Consider the following 26345-nt stretch of genomic DNA (forward strand, 5'->3'; position numbering starts at 1 on the left):
TTTTTACGGTTTCATCTTCATTTGTGGGTTCTCTTTGTGTTACCGTGTATGTCGTGTAATGGGCTAGGTCCAATATATATAAATATAACACTCAACCCTAGCTAGGGTTAGGGTTTAGAGTCCAATATGATACTAGAGTTAGGTTAGTCGTCTTCTTTCCAATCTTGCCTAGGTTACTCGTCTTCTTTCCCAATCTTGTCGATTATAACAGCTGCTACAATTTATTGCTGGCCGCTTCTCTGTGCCGTCTACGTGCCTTTGCCGCCGGTCACCTCCCCTAGCGCGGCCTTCTACGCACCCCTCCCTCCCCGTCATGCGCCCCTCCGGCGCGACCTTCTCATTGCGGGCCGCTGGCCGTCGAACACCTCCCTCGGCACGGCCTGCTGCGCGCGCTTCACTGGTCTCCCCCGTCGCGTGCCCCTTCGGCATGGCTCCCCATCTATGGGCCAACCATTCGCCGTCGTCGCAACTGTCCTCGTCGCCGATGCCATGTCTGATCGCCAGCCGCGCGTCTCGGTGCCATCGAGGTTCTTCCCCCGCCCTAGCCTCGTCCTCATCGTCGTCGGCGCCACCACTCCGGCCTCTGACGAAACATATGCCTAAATCCCATCACCGGTTGTGCCCCATGCTTCTAGCGTGCTTTCTGCACGCGTCGTCATCAACAGTGCCGCCCCTACGAGCGCAGCCGCCCCCAGCATCGCCGCGGGCTCCCTCCCCTTCTCCGGCGTTTTGCCCGGCGAGCCCATCGGCGCTGCGAAAGTTGGCCTCTTCACCGGTGGTCTCGGCATGCTTCCTGACGCGCTTCCTAGCGACGAGTACTTGGCCCCTCCTGCATCCCTCACTGCCCTCTACGTGGCTGCGCTATTTTGAAGCGGAAGCCCGTCGTCTCTCACTCCAGCGCTGAAGTCGAGTATGGCCAACGGTGTCACAGAGGCGGCATGGCTCCGGCAGCTGCTCCAGGAGCTACACAACCCACTGTCACGAAGCACCCTCGTGTACTGTGACAACGTCAGCGCCATTTACCTCTCCACCAACTCTATCCATCATCAACGTACCAAGCATGTTAAGCTTGACCTCCATTTCGTTTGTGAGCAGGTTGCTGTCGGAGATGTGCGGGTTCTTCATGTCTAGATTACTTCTCGATTCGCAGACATCTTCATTAAAGGCCTCCCTACATCGGTGTTTGAGAAATTTCGGTTCAGTCTCAAACATCTCGTGTGGCTAGAGTTTCAACTGTAAGGAGTTAGAGTTACCGTGTTTATTCCGTGTAATAGGTTGTTGTGTAATGGGCTAGGCCCAACCAACATCTCTAATATAAATATAACACCTAACCCTAGTTAAGGTTTACAGTCCAAAACTGTGGTCTTTATGATGGCATGGGTATGTTTTGAGAAAATCTACATACATTGGCCATCAATTCACCACCAGTTCCATGATCTATTTGAGGTCATTTTTCTCAAAATTCAAACAGAATGGTCCATTGGGTTCATTTTCCTTATGATCTCTTTCCTTTAGAATCAGCAGAAACCGACTGACGCCCGAAACAATAGTCATTGATAATACATGTGCACCGACCTTACAGATCATTCATATCTAATAACGTGCGCCCACCTTACAAAATATGAATATTACTAACAATGGCATCAGCAAAACTTCAGAGGCAGAACAAAATTTACCTCAACTAAGGGCATCCCGAAAGGCTCTAAAACCATAAGTCAGGAATATAAATTATATGCCTAGCCGAATGTATGTTTTAAGTTTCAAGAGACAACAGATATGAACTAGAAAGAATGTGTGTTTCTGCTGGACAAGGCACAACTTCGTTGCCAATCTATCATATCCTTCAACCAAAAACTATTAACAATCAGTTTTGTCCTGCGTCATCGATCAAAATGGCATCCTGGTAGAGTCCCCGTGGATTACTGTATTTAAGTGGTAATGGTTGATTGCAGAAAAGTGAGACGATTTTTAGTTAGAGAGATCTTCTCGTCTGCCTCAGACGCTTTTTCACGAACTCCGCGAACAATATCTTCAGGGGCCTTTTCAACAAACTGCACCCACAAAAAAAAACTATACGATTAGAAGGGATGGAAAGGACCTTGAACAGTAAGAATATCTGAGGGAAACCATCAGAAATAGGCACATACACTTGGGGAATTGAGTCGGGCAACAAGAGCATCATACTCCGACTGCATCTTGGAGAGGCGCTTGGAGAGCCGCTTAACCTCTTCAGACACGTCAACCATATCAGCCAAAGGTAGATACGCCTCCAAACCCTCATCAGCAACAATGTGAACCGACTGGTTTGCATCGCCTGCCAATATAGGATGCAGATAGTTGTTGGCAAACTGCACAAAGCAAGAATATATTTGGATAGACAAGCGACGTACCTGGTGCTGATTCAGTAAAATGTACGTTCTGAACGTCAAGCTTTGAAAGTAATGCTAGGACCTGCTTCTCCCTCTGCATGCACGATGAAAAAGAACGTCAAGCTTTGAAATAGATGCCACACATTTGTTAAGCTTACTGTGTGCATGCAGGAAAAATAAATAACTCAGGACTTCATTTTTTATAAGTTATAACTACTTTGTTTTCTCGGAAACGCATAACTATATTTTTCAAATACTCTGCATCACGACAGTGAGGAAACCCTTCAAGGATGTATGGTATCAAAACATGTATATGCATCAGCTTGAAAAGTTGAAACAACAAAAAGATCATACAATAGGCAAGGGGACCCCCTCTCCCCGATGCTCTTTGTCCTAGTGATGGATGTCCTCAGCAGCCTTTTTAGAGTGGCAGAAGAGAAGGTATTATTGTCTAATCTTGAAGGAGCTAATGTGAAGACTAGATTATCTCTGTATGCTGATGATGTAGTCTTGTTTGTCAGGCCTAGAGAGGAGTTAAACTGTGTCAAACTCATTCTTGACTGTTTTGGAGTTAAAAGAGGTATTATTGTCTAATCTTGAAGGAGATAATGTGAAGGATGTATGGTATCAAAACATGTGTATGCATCCTTGTATCTAATCTGCACAAAAGCTGTGCCATCCCAATAAGCTGTGAGGGGGAAGTTCTGCAAGAAGGGTGTAATATTCTGCAATGTTCCCCTTCCCTCTCTTGCACTTATTTGGGACTGCCTATTTCAGATAAGAAGCTAAACAGGACTACTTTGATGAAATGGGTCGATAAGATTGCAGATAGACTACCTAATTGGAAAGCTAGGCTCCTTAACCTTGCTGGGCGGACAGCTCTAGTGCGTTCTGTTCTTTCAGGCTTTCAGCCATCCCAGTATATCTCTTCATTGCCTTGAATGTTCCTAAGTGGGTGATTAAAGCCATCGATAAAGTCAGAAAAGGATTTGTGTGGAGAGGGAGAAAGGAGGTGAATGGAGGAAGCTGCCTTGTTGCATGGGATAAGGTCACAAGACCTTTAAAGCTTGGAGGGCTTGGAATTCCTAATCTGCAGCACATGTGTTGGGCTCTTCAAGCCAAATGGTTGTGGCTACAAAAAACAGATCCGAACAGGCATTGGCATGGCTTGAGCATCCCCATTCAGCAGCAGGTCAAGGATCTTTTTGCAGCCTCGTTGATCTCTCATGTGGGAAATGGCACTAATACCTTATTCTGGACAGACAAATGGCTTAATGGTTGTTCCATCAGAGAGCTTGCTCCAGAAGTGGTGTCCAAGGTTGATAAAAGAGCTCTTACCACTATGTCAGTGGCCCAGGCCCTTGTGAACAGGCAATGGATAGCTAATATCAAGACCCCCCTATCTCTGATAGGAATTCAACAATATCTTCTCTTATGGGATGCTCTAGGAGAGGTGCATCTTCCTCAGGATGTTGACCGCCATGTATGGAGACATGAAGCCTCGGGGCTATTTTCTTCTAATTTCTGTTACAATGTCTTATTTCTTGGCTCTACTGTTTTTGAGCCTTGGAAGAGGTTATGGAAGACCTGGGCCCCTCCAAAATGCAAGTTCTTCCTTTGGCTGGCAATTAGGAACAAATGTTGGACAGCTGATAGGTTGGAAAAAAGAGGGATGCCTCACCCGGATGTTTGCCCCATGTGTGATCAAGCCCAGGAGACAATTCAGCACCTTCTTTCTGCTTGCATCTTTGCTCGGCGATTTTGGCACAAAATTCTTTCTGCTCTTGGCTTGGGACACCTCACTCCTACAGCTGACGAGGAGTCTTTTGCAGAATGGTGGAGAAGAATGAGCCTCAGGGTTTCCAAGAACATGAAAAAGGGGCTTAACTCCTTGATCATCCTGGCCTCCTGGGAGCTTGGTGTCTATGGATCCAGAGAAACAGAACAGTGTTTGAAGGGGAGTCCCCCTCATTATCTAGAATTCTTCGAAGGTTCCTGGATGAATGTACTAGCTGGGCTATGGCAGGAGCTGAAGAGCTAAAGCACCTAGGCTTAGTTGCAGCTCTTAGCGAGGTAGGGTCAAGTCTTGGTTCCGGTTTGTAATGTCCTACGGTTGTGTGTAGGATCCTTGGGGAACTTGCTCAGCAAGATGCCATCTTTTGTATGGCTTTTCTTCCTCTCTTTTATATAAGATGCGCAGTTCTCCTGCGCATTCGAGAAAAAAAGTGTCACTAACAAAATGGATCTGCACACTTACTGATACGTATTCCAGGACATCCGCAGTAGCAACAACAGAAGCTGATATCCGTTTAGCTGGCTCAACAGAATATTCTGCTCGAACATTTCTGATTCCTCTTATCTGTCGTCATGTTAGCATTCAAATAAAATGGCTACAATGAACAGTAGCATCTCTCGAATTGAGATTGTAATATTCAAGTGCAAAGCTTTACCAATGATTGCAAATTCTGGAACCGTTTGATGGACCTCAAATCTTTAGGAAGGTCAGTGGTAGGCCAGGGAGTAACCATAAGTGCTTGTTTTCTGTATGGAAATGCCTGAAATAAGAACAATAATAATATTCTACTGGTGATGCTGATGAGAGACATGATAGATTATCTAAGTAATAATCAACAGTTATGTGCTGATACCTGCCATAATTCTTCAGTGACGAATGGCATGAAGGGATGCAATAACTTCAGTATGTTTTCAAACACATACACCAGAACACTCTGGGCTGTAGCAGCAGCGATCTTGTCACTCGAGTGGTAAAGCCGTGTTTTGCTAGCTTCAATATACCTGAATTACAATTAATTGATGAACTCTTAGTATAAAAGAACTGAAGCTTAATTCCCTTGGTTGTATTTGGAATCCAAGATTTATCAAAGAATACAATAATTCAAGTACAGTGGCATGGTAGACCTTATGTTATTCTAGCCCAAAGCTACATCTTTCAGTTCATTCCTAAAGAGCAGCAACATGAGATGAATAAAGCAATGTATCAAAAGGATTCTACATGCACAAAAATGACCAATACCATGAACGATGTTAATAGCCAGGAAAAAGAAGTCCTGAGACGGGCAGACACCCTTGTATCAAACCAGATATAAGGTTTAGTCCATGCATTACTATCAGCTCCTGGTTTCTAGCAGGTAATGGAGACAAAAGCTAGCAAATTTTAGCTACCTCTATCCTCATCATTGTCAAACAAGATTTATTAGGTACACCATGAAATATACTACCTCCGTTCTCGAATATTTGTCACCCGCTAGTTCATTTTTAAACTAAACCGCGACAAATAAAAAAGAACAGATGGAGTATTTTGGTAGTGAATTCATTTGATACTGTATATGTTAATGCATTTTTCTATAAACTTGGTCAAAGGTAAACAATTTTGACTTAGAACAAAACTTGTACGATTTACAATGTGAAACAAAGGGGGTATATAGTTCTCAACAATAGGCAGCGATGGAACCAGAAAACTTATTGGAGCATGTCCATGTGGTTAAGAAATGCACAATGGAAATAATATGAAGCTCAGAAGCTCTCTATTTTACAGGGAAGTGACGTTCCTTTTCCCAGATCCCTGTATCCTCGTCATAGTCAATGAGCTAAAAGCACTACACTATTAGGTCAAGCCAAAACCATTTGAATAGTTGTAAATAATCTAGTTCATTCTAGGGTTTTCCATAATCTTACCAATCAGCAAAATCCCCCCAGAAGTAATCATATATTTCTCTAGCAGCATCTCCGAAGAAAAACTTATCATAGCTTCTGCTGACCTTATCGATGAGTTCATGTAGTCCTGTAACCTGGATTATAGTTTATTCTTGTCATCAACAAACTACATAGAGCCAATAATTTAACATAATAACAGACTTACCACCCAGCATTCTGGCAATGGCAGTTTCTGGAGTGATGCTTCTGAGTCGAACTGGACAAAAAGATACAAATGTATTACCAACAGTTTAAAACCTAGAATCAAAAAATAGTGAATGTATCGTGTGCAATTTGAAGTTAAGTAAGCAACCTTATTAGACAACAAGACATCCCATGCAGAGACATCATTTTTATCAGGCAAGTTCTGTAACAAAAATTTCCCTGCGTTCCACAGCTTGTTTGTGAAAGCCTTATTTGACGTCAACCTTTCTGTAGAGAGATTGAGGTCCTGAAGTAAAAAAATAGTGTATTCACAACAGACAATTTAACAGCACAATAAATAACAAAGTAAGAAATACTGTAAGGAAACAAACCTGGCCTGCAGTGCCCAAAGATAGTGTAAATCTCAAAGCATCTGTCCCGTACTCTTTGATGGTATCTAGGGGATCAATGACATTCCCTAATGTCTTCGACATTTTTCGACCCTGGGAAGCACCTTGTAATTTAGCAACTCAGAAGAATGTTCAAGCTAGGACCATACCAAAGATTTCACAAGGGCCTACCCAATTGAGCTAACATGTTCATCAGGATAAATGAGATTGAGACTTGCTGGATTTCACAAGGGCCTACCCTATTGATCTAACATGTTCATCAGAATAAATGAGATTATGAGACTTGCTGCCGAGCATTCTACAGACTATAGTAGAGAAAACATAAGGCCCACACAAAAGTGCATCCCTTGTAAAAAAAACTCGACATGCGGGGGTTAAGACAACCCCCGGGCATTATATTAAGAATAAGATCTTCTCACACAGGTTGAGAAAACCCCTGAACCCATGCCCTACCCATACACAGCGGCACCGTAGCCCATGTGAGAACGACTGCGAACGAGGCCAGGCCTTAGACCTATGCTTTGGCGTGGACAGACAAGGGGATTTTTTTAACCACAATCTGAATTTCGCTCGCGCGGGGAGTCGAACCCAGGACCTGAGGAGTGCTACTCAGACCACCTAACCAACTCAGCTAGATTTGTACCCCATTGATGTATCCTAAGAGGTGGGCAGCATGTGACAAACAGGCAATGGTTGCAGCAAATAGTAGATCGTAGCCTAGCAATAGGATAATGATGTCATTTAGGGGCATTTAGTTTGTGGAACCACCCATCCTACATGAGGCGGTGTATCATGAGTTCATCTCATGAAATTTTGTGAAATGACTCCATTTCTTGTAGTATATTATTTTGCGAGAGGTGAGGACGTGAGGTGATGGTGAATCAATCCATAACGTTCCACAGACCAAATAAAAAAGTGAGTGAGAAGACGATGGCCCACTCAATTCCTCAAATCAAACAGGCATTACAACATGCTTCCAAAAAAAATACGTCTTTTTCATATTCTTATTGTCATGGGGCGACAGCCCATGGTATGGAGGCCATAGGAATAGGCTCAGGGTTAGGATTAGTGGATAAAGATTAAATAAGATTGAGTTAGTTACTTGGAATTAGATTAGATAAGATTGAATTAGTTACTTGGGATTATATTAGATAAGATTGTGTTAGTTACTTGGGGCCAAGTCTTCCTATCTATATAAGGATGGGTTGTACCTCCTTAAGGAGGAATCAATCAATGAAGAAGAATTAGTCCCGAATCTCTCTAGTAGTCTAGTCCCCCCCCCCCCTCCCAAGCCGACTCCACCGGCTATCTTCCCTGCGCTGTTTATCGCCTTATGAACTAGGAACCATAACTTATTTAGATTTTTTTTCTCGAACGCGCAGGAGAACTCTTATTTAGAAATTTGATCATGTTGCTTTTGCATCACAAGAAAAAAATAGCCATGATTATTGGCCCCTGAAAACAACGAACCATAAGCATCATTGTGCCCCATCTCACCTCAGCATCCCGGATAAGACCATGTAGATAGACATAAGAAAATGGTACTGATCCTGTGAACTCAATTCCCATCATGACCATTCGTGCAACCCAGAAGAACAAAATATCGTGGCTGTGAAGGAAAGTGCCAGGCATCAATGTAAAGAACAGAAACTTGGCAGCAACACAAGTATTAATCTACTGAAAGAAGAAAAGATAAATCAAAATGTTGCCAAAACTAACATACCCTGTCTCCAGAACAGTTGAAGGATAAAAATGCTTATAATCCTCCTTGGAAAGATCAGGCCAACCAAGCGTGCTGAAAGGCCACAGAGCACTGCAGGACAATAGCAACAATTGAAAACAACAGAAACTATAGTGCTTTTTATTTTGACAGGTAAAAAAACAGTGTGAACCCAATTATGGTATTGAAACTGTATATTTCAACAAAAAACTCGGCCGGGGAGGGAAAGACCGCCCTCCCGGTATTATATTAAGAAGAGACCGAAACAATGGTCCCGGCCGAGAAAATCCCCGAACCCTGGCCCCCCATCACTAACGGGCCGGCGTCAACTGTCGACTCTGCAACGGCCCAACCGGAGGGTGGCGCACAGGACATCGTAACCCGAGAGCGGATGGGGCACAGCGAGGGGATTTTTTTAACCAAGCCTGAAAATTCGCTCCCGGGGGGAATCGAACCCAAGACTTGGAGGTGCTACTCGGAAGTCCTTAACCACTAGGCTAGAGGCCCATCACTAACGAGCTAGACTCGTGCTTCAACCAGGCTGACAAGCTTTTAATGAGTAGCTTGATTAGGCTCATCCCTGCGTTTTCTCTGGCTAGTCGGTTGCCTCCCTATCTTGTTTGAGTTGTTTCCATTCAGTCATTCACTGAAGGGTCTTTTGGCCCAAGGCCCAACTACAACCCAAGCAAATCAGCAAATTACATCCCCCTAGAGTCTGACAGAACCTTGAGATGCCACTACCCATGTTGACCTCAATACCTCATCATGACCAAGGCCTAAGTGGCAAGCAAGCACCAAATCTTCCCCTTCATCTCCATTCCTTGTCTGGCTGTGTACCAGACTATCATGCACACTCCCTAGAATCCCAATGGCTATTTTCTTTTCTTCTCTTGTTCCTTTCTTCCTGATTCATCCATTGGAGCAGATCTTGAATCTTGGTTGATGTCTTTTTTGAAATCTAATGGTTCCATTGACAGTTCCTCTTCCTCTCCATGATTCCAACCTCCCAGCATAGTTGTCGTCTGGCGATAGATATGCATTACCGAGCTTCAGCGAAAGCGAACTGAACTCGAGCTTTGTTTGAGTTGAGCTTATAGTCCAGCTCGACTATAAGCTCAGCAACTAAAATGGGCCTCTCGAGCTTGACTACATAGTGTGACAGTCTGGACCCCGCGACCCTGGGCTCGCTGAGCTCGGTTTGTTGACAACCATGATACAAGGGCTAAACGAACCTAACACCTGGCAGGTGAGGCTCCCGCCTTTTTGAACAGTAATAATACAAATAAGCTCCATGTCGATCAGTCACATACTGCAGAGAAAGGAGAAAGGGCATACTCCACAGTACAAGTAGTTCAAAATATGCAGGTCATGAAATGTTTACTGTTATTCAAGGAAAACCCATAATAAATCTTCGAAAATTTACAAGAAATGTGTTTATGAAGCTGATGCTTAGTCCCAAAAATAGAATTTTTAGTTTTATTTAATGAATCCATCAATCCAAACACATTTTCTGTTATGACGGGCATCCCATACAGCCGTCGCAGCCACAAGATAAAATGGGTAGAGTTTGTTAGATTAGATAGAGTTTGTTAGATCGGATAGAGTTTGTTAAGATCAAGTTCCCAAACTAATCTACTGTTCATCTGCACTAATGTTCACAGCCAACTACTGTCCATGCGTGAACAGTGCCACACCACGGCGCCGCCCCTGCCAGCAGTCCTAATCCTGGGACGACGGCGCCCAAGCGCCGGGGTCCTAGTCATAGACCTCAAACCTACCACTCGTACTACCTCCGTAACCCTAATTCCAACATTTTCCTATCAAAGTAAAAATCCTTGCAAAACCCCAAATTTACAAATAAAAATATAATCGTGCAATAAACTAATACATAACGCAGAAAAACAATTGGGACCACAAATTTCGCAGAGGAAGACAGACCTTGAGAACCAAGTATCAAGAACATCAGGGTCTTGATATATTTCAACTGATTTTCCATATTTTTCATGAGCTTCTGCAATCGCCTCCTCTTCGGTTCTAGCAACAATATAGTCTTCTTCACATTTCTTTCCAACAATATACCAAACTGGTATACGATGACCCCACCACAATTGTCTACTTATACACCAATCCTTTATGTTCGTTAGCCAATGATTATAAATCTGCAGCACAAGCACACCAAAAAAAGAAAGGGCAATGTGAAAATACATTCGACAGCCCTGATTTTGCCAGTTCATAATCATATGAGCAGATAACTCTCTAAAGAGTAAAAATGAATTCATGCAATACCTTCTCAAATCTCTCCGGAAGAATGGTTAATTGCCCCTTTTCAACAGCATGGAGAGCCTTTTCAGCCAATGGCTCCATCGTAACAAACCATTGCTTACTAATCAAAGGCTCAATAACCTAGGATCAAACGGAAGTAGGTCCATCAAGCCCTATGGAAAACATCAACAAAAGAATATCACTAAGAACAGGAAAGGGGTCACACTTCACCACCCCGTTGGGACCTAGGGACTCGAAGTGTATATGGTTCTTTCTTTACTGCTAAGTTAGTCTCAACAAGGTCAGACCACAATTTCTCTCGGGCTTCAAATCGATCCATACCACTGAAACAAGAAGAAAGTTAGTATCAGAAACATGTGGCGCACAAAGCCATAGAAAGGATTTCTGTAAAAATATAGCACTTCCTTTTCCACATGCATCAGTTAAATTAATTAATCCCAACTTTGTACAAAAGCTCAAAGCAACAAATAGCGTGCCTCTCTCTCAAACTTTCTAGAATACAAAGTCCTGTAGGTTATGTTAAGCAGGTCCCATTAGGTTGTTTCAGTGTCATTAAATAGAAGGCATATTAAGACTATGACAGAGAAGCATATATGGTCCTCAAACAATGAAGCATATATGAATCTGAGTAGCCAAAATTCAGTGTCTTTGTAAATGACGTGACATGAATATAAAGAAGAAATTGCACAGAAAAAAATGTGAACTAGCAAATGAATCACAGATAAGAAAACTATGGTTTTGTTCACCTGAGTTTGGAGAGAAAAATACATACCTGTATATTCCAGCAACATCATTGAGCGTACCATCTTTGTTCATAACATTAAGAATTGGCAGTCCAAGCTTTCGAGCAATATGATAATCGTTATGATCATGTCCAGGGCTAATCTTCAGCACCCCAGTTCCAAATTCTGGATCAACATACTGTAAATCATAGAATCAGTAGTATTTAACAGAATAACAGGTATGCAGTGGCTGTTCACTGGCCTCAACTCCAATACTATCCTGGGAGCATGGACTTTGTGGAATATTCGGAATCGGTGTGTTTGATGCTCAATCTCCAAACCTAGCTAGAGCTCTGTTGCTGGCTAGTGAGGACTGAGGAGCTTCTTTATTGGAGCTTGGCAGGGGCACGAGGTATCAGTAACCTCCTTGCCTAGGTGGTTGAATGGGAGTTTGAAAGGGAAATGTGTCGCTGGGCCATTTCCATTATGTTTCGGTGATTAGAAGCTGAACACATATTGTCTTGTCTAAATATTAGCTGAGGCTTAAAGTGATGCAAATGAAAAAGCAAGGTATGATTCTAGCCTTAGTAAATTGTTTTTTGGTACTAACTTTATACTACTAAGTGCTATGAATCTTCTCAAAGTGAGAGAAATTGAATTGGAGAAGTTTGGCGAAGGCAAGCCAAACCTGCACCAGCCTGCGGCGCACCGAACTGTCTGGTGTGCATCGGACAGTGTCCGGTGCCCAGGCTGGTACGCTCGGTGAAAAGGTCGCTCTCGGGAAAAAGACAGGGCGTCGTGGCTATAATTCACCGGACTGTCCGGTGTGCCACGAGGCCAGTGGCTGGCAACGGTCGCCTTCGCCAAACAAGGAAGAGAATCGCGCACTGTTCACTGTCCGGTGGTGCACCGGACTGTCCGGTGCGCCGACGGACAGAAGGCAACCAGAGCCTTCCAAATGGAACTCCAACGGCTCCTAGCTGCCTTGGGGCTATAAAAGGGACCCCTAGGCGCATGGAGCAAGACACCAAGCACCCATTGAACATCCTACAACGCCTAGACTTCGCAAGCGCGCATTTGATTCATTGCGGTAGAGATTTGAGCACTTTCTTGAGCTGTGACTCCGTTGCGTTGTTTTGTGTGCTCAGTTTTTTACTCGTGTGCGTGTTGTTGCTACGACTCTAGTTTTTGTGTGTGCTTCTATTCCCTCCCTTACTCTTGTGGGTCTTGTGATCAATCTTGTAAGGGTGAGAGACTCCAACTTGTGAAGAATCCTCACAAAGGGAATACTTGAGAAAAGGAAGAAAATCGTGGTACTCAAGTTTGATCTTTGGATCACTTGAGAGAAATTGAGTGCAATCCTTGACCGAAGGAGGTCACCACAACGTGGAGTAGGCATTGGCCGAACCACGGGATAAAATCACCGTGTCACTTGTGCATCTTTCTACCGTGATTGTTTTCTTCCATAGAGTTCTCACTTATTCACTTGCGCTATTGTTCCTAAGTTTAATACATTTTGTAAAGGAACAATCAAGTGAAGGATTCTCTTCTCTATTCATATCACCTTGGTTTTAATCCCACTAACATTTATTATAAACCAAGTTTGTGTTGTTTAGACTTGATTTTTACAGGATCACCTATTCACCCCCCCCCCCACTAGGTGCTCTGAGAGTTGATTTTGGGTCAAGGTCACCTACTTTATGTGTCAAGGGCTAGTCTTTTAATTTGGACAGTGGTGTGAGTGGGTGTGCCTTGTATGGGTTTTTATCCCAGTTTTTCCTTAATATAATGATGTGCAGATCTCCTATGTGCTCGAGAAAATAAAACTATTTAATAGGAATCATGCAACTAACAGAAGACACAAAAGGGCATTTCTAAAGAATGCATTTGTCTTAAACCCTGATGAAGGCTATAGTACCTCCCTTATGAAGGCTATAGTAAAACTGCAGCAGCAGGTCAGACGGTTCTTTAATCTTTCGGTCTTAACTGTGGTCGGAGATGGGACCAGTACTCTATTTTGGTTAGATAAATGGTTGAATGGGAAGGCTATCCAAGATATTGCACCAGATGTTGTCTGTTTGGTGGACAGTAGAGTCAGCTCTACCAGGACGGTTGCTCAAGCTATGGATAATTGGCAGCGGGTTAGTGATATTGGGAGTCATCTATATCTGATTGGGCTGCAGCAGTACTTGAAGTTATGGGATGCTCTTGGGGAGGTAACGCTTTCACAGGAGGCGGACAGGCTTGTTTGGATGCACACTGCATTTGGGCAGTTCTCTTCTAGGTCTTGCTACAGAGCCTTCTTCATGGGGTTCATCTCCTTTGAGCCATGGAAAAGATTGTGGAAAACCTGGGCTCCCCCTAAATGCAAGTTTTTCCTTTGGTTAGCTATAAGGAATAAATGTTGGACTGCTGACAGGCTCCAAATGAGAGGATTGCAATACCCGGTGTGTTGTCCCCTATGTGATCAGGAGCAGGAAACAGTCCAGCATATCCTCTGCACCTGCAGTTTTACTAGACAATTTTGGCATCTCATTTTGTCGTCCATCGGGCTTGGTGACCTCACTCCGTTTGTTGTTGAACAGTCCTTTGCTGAGTGGTGGGGGAAGGCTTCTAAAAAAGTGCAAAGGTGCAAGAGGAAGGGTTTCAATAGTGTCATGATTCTTGGGGCTTGGTGCTTATGGCTCACTCGTAATAAGGTTGTTTTTTATGGAGTGAGCCCTTCCAATAGCTCGATTAAAAGGTTGTTTTTAGATGAATTGATCAGTTCGAATAAGGCGGGAGCAAAGCATTTAGACAGTCTGGGGCCTTTTGTCACCTTAAATAGGGTCTAGTAGGGCCTGTCAGCCCCCCCCCCCCCCCCCTGTTTCACCTTTCTTGGGTGCTGGAGAGGAGGCTTGGGTGTTTGGTCTTGGTTTTTTGTTTTTTTCTTTTCTGCGCTCAGGGCGTTGTATTTCGGACCACTTTGGACCTTTCCTCTCTTAATATAATGGTGCGCAGTTCTCCTGCGCGTTCGAGAAAAAAATATATATAAGACAATTTTGTATCAGGAATACCAAACTATTTCTAAATGTCTTCAGCCACTTTTATACTTTCTTTCTCTTTTGTACATTTACATCAGCCATCAGGAACCTTGTGTTACTATTTGTTCTTTCCACGTCTAGATTGGCACGTCGATGCGTGCGCGGATGTTTCCGCGCGATTGGATCGATTTTTTCAAGTGAGGAAAGATTGGGAGTTGATATAGGGATTAGGGAGTTGTTGGAGGCAGTTTTTTTCAATCTTGCTAAAAAATCTAGATTGACAGTGGATTTTGGAAGCTCTTGGAGATGCTCTTAGCTACAGAACCAGTGAAGTAGAAAGCATCAGTAGCACTTTCTTGACTTCAAATAACAGCAATCACATAAAATAATAGAACAGTGGAACAATATTAATGAGTTGTTTTTGGCATCTTGTGTTGTTATGATTTGATTCATGTTGTAATGCCCTTTGTAAAATCGCTTCAAACATACTCCCTCCGTCCATTTTTAATTGTCGCTCACTTTCCGAGAAGTCAAACATACGCAACTTTAGCTAAATATATACAAGAAAATATTGATATTTATGATACATAATATCATTAGATAGATCGTTGAACCTATTTCATAATAAACTTATTTGGAGATACACATGTTGCTAATATTTTCTTCAAACCTAGTCAAACTTAAGGAAGTTTGACCAGCATGAATACCATAGCGACACTCAAAAAGGGACAGGAGTAAAAAAATATTCAGTTTCGAACTTACCCGATCAGCAATAATAGGGACATGTCTCCCACATGTCAACGGTACAATAGCCAATTTGCCAACATATTGTGCATAACGCTTATCCTGTATAGCCAATTGACATATTAGTGAAAAGGTTTTCTAATAAACTAGCTGTTTGAGAAATAAATAACTCGACATAGTTCTAACAGAATGTAAGAAAACATTACTGTAGAACACTGGAGAACTCATACCTCCGGATTAACAGCAATTGCAACATCACCAAATATTGTTTCAGGTCTTGTGGTTGCGATAGTCATAAAATCATCCCTGTGCCAAGTATAAACCAAATATTTCTAAGCAATTTTCATCAATATAGGGTGCCAATCATGTTGCTCAATTTCTCATATTATAAGATAAAAAGTTAAATTGTACATCGTGCAAAGTCATTCTCCAGAAAATGAAAATTCAAATATAATGAAACAAGAATCTGGTGGGAAACGAACTCAACAATGAAATGTCCAATGACAACCAAATAATGAAATGTCTTAATGCAAGGTATAGTGAAAAATACCTGGTTCCGCCAGCAACACGGTACTTGATGAAGTACAAATTTCCAGGTTCTTCAGAGTATTCTACTTCCTGATTAGAAAAAACGTGTCAGAATCAAATCTTGAGTTTCAAATGCAGAATCGTCGATAATGTGTTGAGCTTTGAAGCATTTATGTGTACTGTTATCGAATTTCCTTTTGTTTGAGTTTACACTAAATATCAATATATGTTTAACTAATTGAAAGGAAGAAAAATAATTTCACATACTAAATCAGATACTGCAGTTTGCAGGTTAGGAGACCAGTTGACCAAATAAGATCCTGTGAATTAAAAAAATTTGTTAACCAATATTTATAGAAGTGATTTAATGTAAAACAAGTGCACTCTCATGATAAAATCATAGGATTCAACGTAAGCATTCCTAAATTTCTATCCAACAAGAGTGTTGCTTGCTCGAAGAATAAAAATAATAAGCATGGACATCCTCAAGATGACACGCAAACATTAAAAAGGGGACCATACGTGACACTTAAGACAACGCAGGTACAGTACGAACTGCCAATAGCATGTCTTTTTATCAGACCAATGCATGTTTATTACGTTGCAAGGAACAAATGGTTCCTTCTTTCCATCGAGTTTCAATTTGGTAGAGATTAGTTGCTCTGAACTTTCAGTCAACAAATATGACCATCATGTGACAAATGTTTAGACTGGATATGGATGCTATAAAGTGCAAAATAGCTGTAAGACATTACACATGACACATAAACCACTTTCTTTAAAAACACCAATGCAAGTGATATGCAGTAATGTATCATTTTAGGAGGCAAGTTTCAGGAAATCTAGATGTAGCTCCTACTGCTTCTGAATACAAAAAATAGGTACACTCTAGTACAGAGCATGTTAATATAGACAAGAAGAAATAATGACCAAACAAATTATGTAGTTGTTTAGTGGGGGCTAGGGTTAAGGGAGGACAAGGGACCAGCCAGGGGATCTCTGCCCACGGCCGAGCAAGAAGATGGTTTTCCCTGGGTCCTCCCGCATCTCTTCTTCAGTAAGCGGGCTGCGGAAGATGGGGGTATCCACTTGGGGCTGATAGAGAGCGATAGCCTGGTGGGTACAATCTCAATCGAAGGAAAATAGGTGTAGGTTGTGCTTTCGCAATAGTGTAGTACTTGAGGCAGAATCCAGCACCTAAAAATTAGGCATGATTGATACAAAGCTTATCTGTAGATGGATAAGTGAGTCTCCAACCTTAGCTAGTGTGTACAAGGCACACAGCCAAGGGGTATGTATTAGCCAGACCTAGAAATTCATTACCATGATTCCCCATCAAAGAAATATGTTCCTTCTCTTCCTAAACTCTAAAGCTTGATTCAATAAGAGATGTGTGCTGTCCATATTCATAGCCAGGCATAGTACAAGATGCTAACAGACTCAACCCTACCTCTAACTGACCTTATCCCTAACTTAATCTAATCTCTTAGCAAGTCAAATCCAAATAATCAAACTAATCTGCAGACACTCGAACACCTTGACAGTAGTACAACAGAAGAACATAAGAAAAAACAGTAGTGGCTTGTTTGGCTGCAGTGCTGCACTCCAATCCATTCCATTCCACGTGGGTTGGAAGGGATTACGGTAAATTGAAGTGCAGCCAAACAAGCACTAAGTGGAATATTTTGCCCCATCTCTGTGCTTTGTCTATAAGTAATTAAAATCCTTAACTTCTCAAAAAAAAGGAGAAATGGTAGTTGAAAATGAAAAGAAAATCTAGAAGATATGATCTTGAGAATGCTCCTTTACAGGTACATCATTGGCCAAGTGTTTTGTGATGCTTCTGTAGCTGTACAACAGATTCCTCATCAAACTCAAACTAGAATTAGCATATTCCTTCTCATTTGATATTTCGCTGCGCATGGGCTATATGCATCATTTTTTCAGGATGCAATCTGACATGGCTTGGGTCCATTAGAGGCAGAAGCCCAGACACTGTTATTAGGAGCCAAGTTGGCTGCTGCACTAACCTACAGATGATCAAATTCCTCACTGACAATGACATGGTGGTGCAGCTGCTCATCAAGGTCTTTGCGCCACAAATATCTGCTTAAGATCATGCGCACGCACACACTCCTTTGTAGTAGGACAGCTATAAAAAAATATTCTACCTTGATATATAAGCCCTTTATCATGAAGCCTAACGAATGCTTCAGCAACTGCACCTGCAAAATAGAACCACCAATGCATTAATTGTACAGAACTACATATAGCCATCTCTCCAACACACATCTTTTTTCAAATATGTATAAGAACTGTGTATCATTGTGCTAATAGATAAGACAGTCCTGTGCAATGCCCCTAAGGCCAAAAAAAGGAGGAGGGGAAAGAAACAAAAACTAGATTAGCAGCACCCCACAGAAAGGAGTAAACACAACAAATCCAGGAAAACCTAAGTATGTCATGTTAGCGAGTGCTATTTTAGGCAGCTTAGGTGGTACGGCTGCACAGGCTTGTTGCCTTGTGCGCCTGCCCCTAGTATGGTTAGTTGGTCTCAATAGGCAAGGATCTCCCTGATAGGATTGTGTAGGATTGTTTCCTTTTCCTGTCGACATCCTTGCCTATATGTACTTGAGCCTTTGCTCCCATAAATCAACTATCATATTTTCTGCTAATTCATTGTCTCTCATGCCAAAGAATTCCTAACTCTTTTGGTCCAACACTCAACTTACCAACGCTGTAGATTTTAAATCATATGATGACAACAGTGTCTATCAATGCTTCTGCAAAACCTAGGTCAAAGCAAGGTCCTAAAAATCGATGATCAGTTTGTTTGGCCATCCACCTGGTAATGATTAGCTGATTATACAGCCTAACCAGCCCAACTATGCAGCCTGAATAACAATTAAACAGTAACATGCGGAAGCGCTTTCCTTGTGTATGACATAGTAAAGCTTCTTTTAGGACATTGGGAAAGTCTACCAGTGTCCAATGTCCATAATCACACAAGGAAACTTCAGATCTAACAGAAAGAATAGAAGGTCAAGAGTAGTAGAGTGCTTAGTTCTCATTCATGAAAGAAAGAAGACCACACCATCATCATGATCCTGAACTATATGCAAGTTACACAACAACACAATGGATGCATCATGCACCCCGTTGCCTCAATATGATAATTTCAGTAGAAAATAGGCAAGAAACAACTATATATATGAAATCCTTTAAATCAGGAAACAAGCTAGTAGCTTTCAGATAAATTAATGACACATTGATACGGAGAAGTACTATACTAAATACAAAACAGCACCACCAGCAACACTTACGGCTCAATTGTTCATCAAGAGTGAAACGCTCACGACTCCAATCACAAGATGCACCCAATCGCTTAATCTGATTAGTGATAGTACCCCCATATCTGAAAGGGAAACAGTTTTTAGAATGAGAACACATTCTTTTGTAGTCAATCCATCTTTAATAAGAATCAAATCCCTGATCTATGAAAGCTCTTATGAAACTAATGAAACAATCATAATCATTGGTCTAAAATCACTAGTTGATCTAAAACAATCAATGATGATATTGTGTAACCTATCATAGTAATCTTTGATCATAACTTCATGAAAACTAACTTCATAGTGAACTGGTTTAGAAGCATAATGAAGAATAACTGGAAATTTAAGGATAGGCACTCCCTCGTTCCAAATTATAAGATGGTTTGGCTTTTCTAGATACACATTGCTTTTACTATGTATCTAGACATAGTGCATAACTACATATCTAAGTGTATAGCAAAAGTTACGTATCTAGAAAAGCCAAAACATCTTATAATTTGGAATTGATGGGGTATTATTTTAAGAAACACAATATAATTTGAGACTTGAGAGGTAGGGGGAGATAGAAAGAGAGAGATGAGTAAACAATCAGAAGTAATTGACGGCAAGGGTTGCTTCAGATCAGCAGAGCCAGTAGTTTTAGGTTGCATAAGAAAGAATTCACAAATTGGTCAAAGAAAAAAGACTTACTTCTCTTTCCACTCCCAAACTTTTTTGGTGAACTCCTCTCGCGTCATATCTGTCCTCTTGACACCTTCAGCGGCCAGCATCTTTTCCACAACCAACTGAAACATAAATGCAAAAGGTTAAAAGGGGAAATAGTCAAATACACAAATACTGATTGAACACAAATTTTCTATATGTGACAAAATCTACAGACCTGAGTCGCAATCCCAGCATGGTCAGTGCCAGGTATCCACAGCGCAGGTCTCCCTTTCATTCGGAAATATCTAACCATTATATCCTGAGTCACTTAAAGAAATGCAGATTCTTTAATAAGAAAGATAGCATAGAGGCGAACAAAAATAGAAGGATGCAAAATTGAGGTTTATCAGCTTGCATAGTACATGCTGCCATAAGGATGTTTTTATACACAGATTATATAGGATTCTAAAGTAAATCAATGAATTTAAACAGGTTGACTATTGTATGACAGTTCACAAGCACTTGGTAGAGATATACTTCATAAATCGCTAACGCTTCATAATGCTAGTATTGACTAGTGTTCGCTTTATTACTATCTAGTATCTGTAACTCATTTCATGGCCCATTTAAAGAGATCAGTTTGCGGAGCAGTTGAAGTCTTGAAGATAGCGAAAGATTCACCCAAATGAACATACATATATGCTCATCTTAGTAGACTCCTATTTGGAATTACAATAGTAGTAAGGGGCAGGCAAAATAATTAAGTAGGGACTAGGGGTATGAAATCAAGAGTATGGGAAAAAAAATGACCAAGCTACCCCTATTTAATCACCTCAGAAAACATGAGGGAGTAATAGAGAATAGTTATTGAGTACACACAGGTGAGAGAGGAAGTAATAGAGGGAACAGAGGTAAAACAGCAATAAGTTCATATGTGAGCCTTAGCTTATACCTTAAAAGAAAGTGGATAAACAGTGAAAGCTATGTAATTTGAGATGGAGGGAGTACATCAAAGGTGAAACAAATAAGTGATATGTTGATAAGGTGAGATATGTCGCTAGTCTTAAGATTAATTGTTAAGCCAAATCAGATTATATTTAGTGAACAGAATAAGTACAATAGAATTAGAATTTAATCATTCAACCTCAAGTGTGACAAACATAGCATGGCCCATATGCAGTGATCCGGTAACATTTGGTGGTGGCATCGGGATGACAAATGGATCTCCTCCACGGTCAAAGTTAGGCTTAAAGAATCCTTGAGATTCCCACCTAATAAAGCATCATGTATAAGGAAATTGTGTTGAAGCACAGAAACAACTACAGTGTATTACATCATAAAAGCATACTCAGCTCAAACAGAAACAGAAGTGTATGCAAGTACCAAACGTCAAACTCATAGATGTCTGTGGAGCAATGTTCAAGTACTGTTTCCTTTTCCTTCTAATAAAAGACAGGTTATACTGCCATCCAAAGTATATTGATTAACTTTTTGCTATCCTAAGCTACATGTTTCCAAAGCACCAACTAACACTCGACTTGTTGCTAATGGAAGTGCGGCAGAAATTAGGTTCAAGCATATAATGCCCCCATGCAAGCCATTAGCTGCCAACGTACCTATACTGGTCAACTAAGAAGATGCCAATTTACAAATATGAAAAAAAAAATGAATGACGCTACACAGAAAGCTGGGAACAACTGACAATGCACCGCCACGTCAGGACTTTAATGAAACCCATATGCCTTGCCCTCTCAACCACAGCTCATGAGTCTACATGAAGAAATGGACAAACGAGCACCAAAATCATCTTTGCAAACCACTAACCACAGATGTAAGTACACGCTGATCCACTTTCAAAATTGAAGGATAACTGCTAAATAGTACATTAGTACTGCGTCAGAGGATCTGTGCAGGTGGTCAAAAAAGAATCCAAAAACGAAAGAGCGAGCAAAAATTGCTCATGAACACGCGGAATTACCATTTGTAAATTTTCTCCTCGTTGGTGAAGTCGAACGACTTAGCGACCTCCGGGGAGTTGAACACATCCGTCTCGGAGGCAATCGCTGCAACGGAGCAGACCCAAGCAATCCAGTCAGCTGACAAGCCATTCTCGGCGCAGAATTAGTTAACAAGCTAGACGAACCCGCCGCTACCTGCGGAGAACCTGCGGGCGACGCGGCGCGGGGCCCACGCCGGGCGGCGGCAGGCGGCGGCAGAGAGGAGGAGCGGGTTGAGCCGGCGGAGGCAGGCGGACGAGGAGCATGAGAGGAGAGCGGAGGACGGGCGCGCGAGCGCCATTGGCGGTTGGCGCGGCCTCGCTTGAGATAAACCCTAGTGGGCGCGCAGGAGGGCTCGGATGCCGCTATCGCTGAGAGGGAGCCTGTGAGGGAGGGGTTTGGATTCGGGATAACGCCGGACGGCGGCACCGCGGGAGTGTGGTGCTGAGCAGCCTGAGCAGCTGGCTGTTGGCGTGTTGGGGCTGTGGCGACAATATTGCATTTTTAGGCCCCATTTGATCTCTCGCTAGCATTGTACTTTTTTGTTAAAATTTAGTTTTTAGAGAACCAATCTCTTTCGATCGAGATTCAACTAAAGAAAGTCTTTAAGAGGTTGTTTGGTTAGGCGTGTTTGGCCGAGTTAGATATGTATTTGGTTTGTAACCAATATTGTGGCTATATTTTACTCTTGTTGTGTAGGTTACACTCGTCAAAACTTGTAAAAGTGTAGCATTATTCTTTTAGGTATACCAAGGTGTGGCGCAAAAATTAAGTGTATAGTCTTAGACTATTATGACAGAAAATGTATGGCAATTTTTTACACCGTAGATATACAACTAAACATACCCTAAGGCTCTCTTCCTTACAACATCAACAAAACGGGTCCAGTTTTCTTGTTTTAGCAAAAAAAAAATGACATAAATATGATGGCCACCTTTGATTTCTTATGACAGATAGCATATTTCAAACATTTTTAGTAAATTTCATCATATGTGCCTCTCAAAGACATTGGAAAATACCAAAGTATCTCTGGCAAATAGATCTCATAAGACCATATGTTTTTTCTATTATCCGGTACGTTCTTTCCGAAGTGAGAGGTGTGTTATATGTCTTATGGTTCAACATCTGGTCTAGGTTCAATGCGATACGATAGTCATCAAGGTTCTCAATGTGGGCCATGGTCCTAAGATGCTCGGAGTATGGGTTTTCACGTAGTATGTCGACTATCTGTTTAATAACCTCTTTGTCTTTCTGTTGACGCTCTTCGCGGCACTTACGATATCGATGCTCGAAACTGGGATCATCATAAAAGTAAAGTTCAAGGTGTTTATGCTCTGTCCCACCTTGTCTAGACCAGTGTTCTCTTCGGTTTCTTTGCTCCTTTCTTTTGAACTCTAACTTGGACAGTCTGGTGCGCTAGACAATACTTACTCCCGCCGATACTTATGTAAACAATCGGGCCGAATAGATCCATGTGGAGTAGCTCAAGCGGTCTGTCGGTCGTCATGATGTTCTTGTGTGGATGATGGGTACTAACTTGCTTCCCTGCTTGACATGCGCTACAAACTCTGTCTTTCTCAAAATGAACATTGGTTAGTCCCAAAATATGTTCTCCCTTAAGAAGTTTGTGAATATTCTTAATCCCAACATGGGCTAATCGGCAATGACAGAGCCAACCTATATTAGTCTTAGCAATTAAGCAAGTATCGAGTTCAGCTCTATTAAAATCAACTAAGTATAGTTGACCCTCTAATACTCTCTTAAATGCTACTGAATCATCACTTCTTCTAAAGACAGTAACACCTATATCCGTAAAGAGACAATTGTACCTCATTTTACACAATTGAGAAACAGAAAGAAAGTTTGTCGGGTACCGTAATTAGGGGTACCCCCAACAGTCCTAAACACGGCTGGTAACCACCATCAGCACAAGCTGCAGAGACTGATGGGCATGATTCAGGTCAAGGCTTCGTCTACTCAAGGGACACGATCTCGCCTCGCCCGAGCCCAGCCTCGGGCGGGAACAGTAGTCCCAGACGGATTCACGCCTCGCCCGAGGGCCTCCTCAAGCAACGGGCACACCCTCGACTCGCCCGAAGCCCAGCTCGGTCAGGCTTCGTAGTGAAGCAACCTTGGCCAAATCGCCTCACCAACCGACCGTATCGCAGGCGCATTCAATGCAAGGATCGTCTGACGCCTTATCCTGACACACGTGCCTCAGTCGGCAAGGTCGAAGTGACCGCAGTCACTTCGCCCTTCCACTGACCGACCTGACAGGAAAACAGCGCCGCTCGCCCCTCTCCGACTGTTGTGCCACCCGCCAAGGTGAGGCTGACAACAGCTAAGTTCAGCCTCAGGCGCAACAGGAAGCTCCGCCTCGCCCGACCTTGGGCCTTGGCCTCAGGAGGAGGTCTCCGTCTCGCCCGACCCCAGGGCTCGGCCTCAACCTCGGCCTCGGAAGGTGGTCTCCGCTTCGCCCGACTCCAGGGCTCGGCCTTAACCTCGGCCTCGGAAGGAGGACTCCGCCTCGCCCGACCCGTGGGCTCGGCCTCAACCTCGACCTCGGGAGGAATCGCGTCCTCGCCCGACCCCGGCCTCGCCCCCAGGAGGAGTCTCCGCCTCGCCCAACCTTGGGCTCGGACCGACCGCGCCACAGGGGATACATCATTACCCTACCCCTAGCTAGCTCAGGCTACGGGGGAACAAGACCGGCGTCCCATCCAGGCTCGCCCCGGTAACAAGTAATGATGGCTCCCCGCGTGCATCCATGACGACGGTGGTTCTCAGCCCCCTACGGAAGCAAGGAAACGTCAGCAAGGTCCTAGCAGCCCCGACAGCTGTGCTTCTACAGGGCTCAAGCGCTCCTCCGACGGCCACGACACCGCGTGCACAGGGCTCTAGCACCTCTCCGACAGCCACGTTGGCATGTACACAGGGTTCTGGCACCTCTCTACCGGACACGTTAGCGCATAGCTACACCCCATTGTACACCTGGACCTTCTCCTTGCACCTATAAAAGGAAGGTTCAGGGCCCTCATGCGGGAGGGTCGCGCGGGAGGACGGGTTGACGAACAGGCTCACTCTCTCTCTCTCCCTCGCGAACGCTTGTAACCCCTACTGCAAGCGCATCCCCCCGGGCGCAGGATAACGCGAGCCGCGTTTTCCCCCTTGTGTTCCATCTCGTGCCAACCCATCTGGGCTGGGACACGCAGCGACAATTTTACTCGTCGGTCCAGGGACCCCCCAGGGTCGAAACGCCGACAGTTGGCGCCAGGTAGGGGCCTGCTACGTGTTGACGAACAACTTCCCGTTGAGTTCCAGATGGGTAGTCTCCAGCAACCTCTTCAGCCCGGGACGCTGCTCCGTTTCAGGAGTCTCGAGTTCATGTCCCTCGACGGCAGCTACGACATGGTACTCCTTCCCCCGCAGCGCGACAGCGACAACGACGGCCGTCAGCTCGCCTGGCGGCGACGAACTCGACGACGTCTTCCCCCATTGCGGAAGAGCAGCATCCGGGTTTGTCCCGTCGCCTTCCTCGCCACAGGAGGAGGAGGCGGGGCAACCGTGGCCAGGCAGGAGGCGGCACCTCGTTGGCTGTCGAGCGAGTCGACGACACTGGCACCCCAGCGGGGGACATGTCGGGCGTTGTCCTCGTGCCTGAGACGATGACGAGTGTCGTTTCCCCGCAACATGCCAGCCCCAAGCGGACAGATGACACCAGCACACTCACAGAGGGCTTGCTGGGCGTTAGCCTCGTACCTGAGATAACGGTGCAGTCCGTCCCCGACGCGACTTCGACACCGTCCATCAATCGAGAGGTATCGTCCGTTTTCCACGCCCTATGCCTTTTAGATTCAGCTTCGATCCACCAAGCGACCCCGCTTCGATGAGCGCTTTCATAAAGGCATATCCTAACCTTCCGGGGTACCATATGTGGTCAACCTGGGACCGACTGACGGCCGTCTCGACCTACGGGCCCCCGGGTTCCGAGGAAGAAGACGAGTCCGACTCTGGTTGGGATTTCTTCGGGCTCGGTAATCCCAGTGCCATGCGAGACTTCATGACCGCATGTGACTACTACCTCTCCGATTACTCCGATGATGGCCACAGCCTTGACGACGAGGGTTGTGGCCCAAGTCGCGAATGTTTCCACGTCAATCTAGGGGGTCACGACGAAGGCAACCACCTTGGTATGCCGGAGGATGACGATCCCCCTGGGCCTGCGCCTCGCGTTGACATCCTGCGGGAGCTAGCTGTGGTCCCAGTCCCTGCGGGGGTCAGGACACACAGCTCGAGCAAATCCGTGAGATGCAGGCCAAGCTCGACGAGGAAGCAGGACAACTTGTGCAGCTCCGGCAAAACATCGAGCAGGAGTGGGCAGGCCGAGCACTCGCCGGAGAAGCGCGTCATCAGGCCCGAGACGTCCAGCGCCGTATCACTAACGATGCCAGGGCAAGGCTGCCCCGGCCTCTAGTGGGGTCGGCCAGAATCTGGCTGCAGCGGCAATACTACTCCGAGCGATGCCGGAGCCATCCACCACCGAGGGGCGGCGTATCCAGGGAGAACTCAAGAATCTCCTGGAGGATGCCGCGGTCCGACGGGCCGAGAGCTCTGCCTCCCGAAGGCAAGGGTGCCCCCCAGAGCATCGCGCGGCGATTTCCCGATTCATGCGGGAAGCCTCGGTCCACACCGGGCGCACGCGGGACGCAATGCC

General features: G+C 44.1%; 1 protein-coding gene and 1 long non-coding RNA gene across 6 annotated transcripts; one reads left to right on the forward strand and one right to left on the reverse strand.

The window, feature by feature from the left end:
• Positions 1-252: 252 nt before the first annotated feature.
• LOC111590838 (uncharacterized) lies at positions 253-1417 on the forward strand. Its single transcript, XR_002749997.2, has 2 exons — positions 253-1008; positions 1096-1417. It is a non-coding gene; the product is annotated as an uncharacterized lncRNA (long non-coding RNA).
• A 100-nt stretch (positions 1418-1517) lies between these two features.
• LOC100194398 (uncharacterized) lies at positions 1518-22163 on the reverse strand. Of its 5 annotated transcripts, none has more exons than XM_020547460.3 (27): positions 21788-22068; positions 21613-21697; positions 20779-20905; positions 19870-19961; positions 19680-19774; positions 18981-19072; positions 17829-17882; positions 15925-15977; positions 15680-15747; positions 15360-15435; positions 15148-15231; positions 11413-11561; positions 10846-10963; positions 10644-10760; positions 10296-10516; positions 8361-8450; positions 8135-8246; positions 6620-6730; positions 6397-6534; positions 6250-6300; positions 6066-6178; positions 5018-5165; positions 4820-4924; positions 4627-4728; positions 2391-2463; positions 2148-2314; positions 1518-2051 (listed from the first exon to the last, which is right to left on the reverse strand). In XM_020547460.3, exons 4-27 carry the CDS (start codon positions 19945-19947, stop codon positions 1929-1931), a joined length of 2538 nt encoding a protein of 845 aa, XP_020403049.1. In that variant the 5' UTR covers positions 19948-19961; positions 20779-20905; positions 21613-21697; positions 21788-22068; the 3' UTR covers positions 1518-1928. The 5 variants fall into 5 exon arrangements, 2 of the variants coding, with proteins under 2 accessions (XP_020403049.1, NP_001350209.1); XR_004855861.1 differs by lacking the exon at positions 4627-4728 and adding an exon at positions 4051-4574 and having other exon boundaries at positions 1577-2051; positions 19870-19953; positions 21788-22163; XR_004855860.1 differs by having other exon boundaries at positions 1577-2051; positions 4051-4728; positions 19870-19953; positions 21788-22163.
• Positions 22164-26345: the final 4182 nt, after the last annotated feature.

The sequence above is a fragment of the Zea mays genome, chromosome 2, assembly GCF_902167145.1.
Source record: "Zea mays cultivar B73 chromosome 2, Zm-B73-REFERENCE-NAM-5.0, whole genome shotgun sequence".
Lineage (NCBI taxonomy): Eukaryota > Viridiplantae > Streptophyta > Magnoliopsida > Poales > Poaceae > Zea > Zea mays.